Source organism: Kryptolebias marmoratus, linkage group LG15, assembly GCF_001649575.2.
Source record: "Kryptolebias marmoratus isolate JLee-2015 linkage group LG15, ASM164957v2, whole genome shotgun sequence".
Classification (NCBI taxonomy): domain Eukaryota; kingdom Metazoa; phylum Chordata; class Actinopteri; order Cyprinodontiformes; family Rivulidae; genus Kryptolebias; species Kryptolebias marmoratus.
Genome location: NC_051444.1, coordinates 13,218,937 through 13,223,085, shown reverse-complemented (window position 1 = coordinate 13,223,085; position 4,149 = coordinate 13,218,937). Strand labels below are relative to the sequence as shown.

At 42.8% G+C, this 4,149-nt stretch overlaps 1 protein-coding gene across 1 annotated transcript; it reads right to left on the bottom strand.

Annotated features, from left to right (window-relative positions):
- Positions 1–1,222: 1,222 nt before the first annotated feature.
- ddx28 (DEAD (Asp-Glu-Ala-Asp) box polypeptide 28) lies at positions 1,223–3,230 on the bottom strand. The gene has a single exon (XM_017418676.2). The coding sequence runs from the start codon at positions 3,019–3,021 to the stop codon at positions 1,324–1,326; it is 1,698 nt and encodes a 565-aa protein (XP_017274165.1). The 5' UTR covers positions 3,022–3,230; the 3' UTR covers positions 1,223–1,323.
- Positions 3,231–4,149: the final 919 nt, after the last annotated feature.

The window sequence follows — 4,149 nt, the reverse complement described above, 5'->3', positions numbered from 1 at the left end:
AGACTGGGTCTGTGCTGTTGGGGTACAGTTGCATCCTAATACCATCCTGAAAGAGGAGGGGTCAGAGCTTAAGGATGTTGATCCCAGCTGGTCCAGGATAAGCACTGCTACAGTAAATTCCAGACATTCACATGGAAGTCCCTTGTTGCTGGACAGTTAACACGGGCCGCCCATCTGCTGAGGTTTGTCTGCTGCTACTGTGGTCTCAACACTCCAACAGGTCTTTGGTATTTTCTAATAAAAGGACACACTCCTCCCAGGCAAAAAAAAAGTAATAAATTTGATTTGTAGTTTGCTATCATGCCTCATAAATCACATGAACGTGGACAAAACAGGGCTGTTTGTTTATTACTTTGTATTTATAAAACCCACAAAATTACTTCCAATGGGTCACAAGACAAATTCTCACAACTAAAACCAGATAATTAAAAAACAAAAACTCAAATATATACTTCACTATGGCAAATTTTACAGTTTGTTTCAAATGTTAAAAACATGGAAGAGGATAAGAAAAAGTCTTCCGTGCTCATCAGACTAGGTTTAGACCGATGTTTAAGCTAAGCCAAGTTTAATTACAGCTCTTAATTGGTAAAACTATACTACAAACAGATTCTACTGAAACTTCCAACACAGAGAAAAGCAAATGAGCTTGTTCAAAATGTCTGTAACCAAGTAGTTTTTTTTTAATCAGTGGAGTATAAAACTGTTTAAAATAACACTGATCATAAAGGTTAAAACCAGACAAATGTCGCCATCATGTGGCCAATCGCAGGCATTACAATTGATTTTTTTCTTAAAGGTGAGAATTAAGAAAATAGTAAACCCTGCAGACTTATCAGTAAATCTGAGTTAATTCAGAACTTTTTAGAAATTTGAGACTCATATTTTAGCACAGTTTCTTTAACTCTGAGACACACACAAATGCCTATTATCAATATAATTATGCTGGCTGTATTAAAAAAATAATAATAAAAATAAGTGCGATGCCCTACCCAGCAAATTGTTCGTATTTGAATGTTGTAAAGAGAGAAAGTTTTGATATTGATGTTGTAAGTAGAGCAAAATAAAATGTTATAATCATCAGCAGATTTACTTGCCGTTTTACAGTGTAGTTTTTAAAATGCTGGAATTAAGATAATCCAACACATTGGATAAGTTATAAGGAAAACTTCTGTTTATGTCCTTACTTAAGACAAACAAGAAAACAACCACAAAAGAGACATATGAGCAAAACTAAAAATTTTATTCATCATACATGTGCTTTGCTCTGAGTTTCTGCACAGCTTCTGCTTTTTTAAAATATTTAAGTGACACACAAGGCATTTACTCCTTTAGGTTCATTGTTTTGGGCTTTGGTTCTTGTATTTCAGATTTCATCCCTGGTAAAGTAGTTCTCCTCCGAGCAGCCATCTCAATATTTTGCACCAGCTCCACATCCCACGGGTGAGTGACGAAGCTGAGCACCTCTCCATCCTCCACTCCTCCCGCTCTCCCCACTCTCCCCGCTCGGTGGATGTAGTCCGTGTGGGATTCTGGGAAGTCGTAGTTGACGATCAGTCGCACTCTGGAAGTGTCCAGGCCGCGGGAAGCTATGTCTGTGCAAACGAGCACATTTGTCATGCCCTTCTGGAAGGAGCGGAAAATCCCCGAGCGCACCACGGCGGGCATCTCTCCTTGCAGTCGCGCATGCTGGACTCCCATTTCCTCCAGCGAGTAGCCCAACCAGTTCACCGTGGCAGACTTGTTGCAGAACACGACAGCGGCGCCCCCTTCTTTGTCGAGTTGGAGCTGCTTCAGGGCTTGGTAGAGCTCCACGACCTTGTCTGAACCCTTTACCTTCAGGAACCTCTGCTTGACATGGGGCATGAGGTAATGCAGCATCCTGCTCTTGAGTGTCACAATCTTCCCGAGGTCCGTCACCTTGCTGAGGACCTCCCCAACATCCCGGGGGAAGGTTGCCCCCACGAGCAGCAGCTGGGCTTTGTGATCCAGGCCACGCGTTTCCTTAGGATCACTTGCAATGTTGACATGCAGCAGGATGTCCTCCAGCATATGAGAGAAGCTGGGGTCGAACATGGTGTCAGCCTCATCTACCACCAAGAAGCTCAGCTCACTCAAATCCAGATAATTCCTTTGCAGGGCCTTGACCAGGGCACCCGGTGTGGCTACTAAAATGTCTGGATGTTCCCTCCAAAAGACTTCCTTGATGTGGCCGACACCTCGCCCGCCACCCACCGTCTTTGTGTGTAAGCCAAACGGAGCACAGAGAGTCCTGGAGACGGCTGCTATTTGCTCAGCTAGCTCTCTGGAAGGCACTACAACCACAGCGCGAATCTCGTTTGTGCTCTCGGAGTTTATTTCAGCTTGCCTCTCAGCCTTCAGCCTCTGAACAACAGGCAGCAGGTAGCTCAGCGTTTTCCCACTGCCCGTTTCTGCAGCACAGAGGATGTTGTGACCTCTCATGACCTGTGGGATGGTCTGCAGCTGCACAGTGGTCGGATGGGTAATCCCGATACCGTGCAAAGTTTCCTCCAGCTCCTTGCAGATGTGGAGGCTCTTAAACGTCACAGTTGTTTTCTGCTCATCGTCCTCCTTCCGGTTGCCTGCTATGTAGGGCGCTACATCCTTGGTGTTGTTGATGCAGAAGTAGTCACCGAACGATTTATTGTGTTTCCAACCCTTTGTGGAAAGAACAGGCTGCTCGAACTTCCCCAGGACGTAACCCGCAGACTGGTTCAGAGTAGGGTTCTTGCACTGGATCAGGAGCTTGCCCGCTCTCACGGTGCTGATCTTGCTTTTGCCCCGAGCTTGCTTCACGTTTTCTACGCGGCTCGCCAGGTACCGGGGGACACGAATGACCGCCGTGTCCTCTACTTTCGACCCCGTTTGACAAAAGCGACTCACAGAAAGGTGGACTCGTCGGCAGGAAGTCGCTTTGACGAGTTCAGGGCAGTGCAGTCCGCTTGAGCCGAGGGTTTTAAGCCAAGCCGAAGCTGAGCAGCCGACCTTCAGCGCCTGCATTTTGAAGCTGAAGCAACGCCTACTGTCAGTCTAAAAAAAAAAGAAGCTAAAACACAAATACCCGACAAAACATGCCGATAAAATCCCGAGTGACTCGTTAAAAGTCCTCCAAAATATTCAGAAAGCACTATAACTCTGTTAGCATCCTGTACAACTACATGGGAGAAGCGCCATGCTTCTAGGCGCGTAATGATGATGTCACAGGTGTGTGGATGATGACGTGTTCAACAAACTCAAAGGTTGTTTGTGAGCTAAATACACATTAATCCAACATAAAATAGGTACAAATATATACATTGATTTATTCTTATTATTATTATATTCAAAATTTACAACAAAAAATGACAGTTAATATTAAAATACATAAAAGGTACAAATTTGTATTTTAGCTGTTGTCCAAAAATAAGGTTTTAGCCTAATTAAGACTTTAAATGTTTAATATCATGTATTCCCACTTTTTAGAAGCTTAATTACACAAGCTTACCAAAAATTGAAATGCTTGCTTTAAGTTCTAAGATGTTTGGACATCAGGTAAAATAAATAAGATAAAATAAAATAAATAATATAAAAAATATGGAACCATCTTCTGTGTGTTAGTATGTGTTTCTGTTTAGCAAGTGAAATGTAGCTTTTTAACTTATTCAGGGAACTGACTACCATACCAGTGATTGTTACTCTATTGTTCTGTAACAAACAAATAACAAAAGAGTTTTAACACAAATACCTGCGGATAAATACAGCAAACCAATCAACCATCCATAAACAGTGATCATATTGTATATTTTGTCTCATATATTGTGTGTATGTCCCTATGCTGAATCAATCAGCTGATCACGAGCCTGGTGAGTCAGCACTGCCTGCAGTACAGTAACGCCACATATTGTAATAGATTAGAGCAGGGTAGAAAAAAACAGGACTGTCACTGACACAAGTGACACAGTCAATAAAAGTCCACATGACTTTGATTTGTGGTCCGTCTGCTTTATCAGTGAACACCCACTGCACATGCACAACTCCAAAAAACAGAAATGTTTATTTGCGTGATTGTTTCGACCAAAATGTCGAGACTTGTGTGTCTTTTAGCGACTGACTAAAAGGCGCCCTAACAGTTTTAGGTGAAGGAAAACA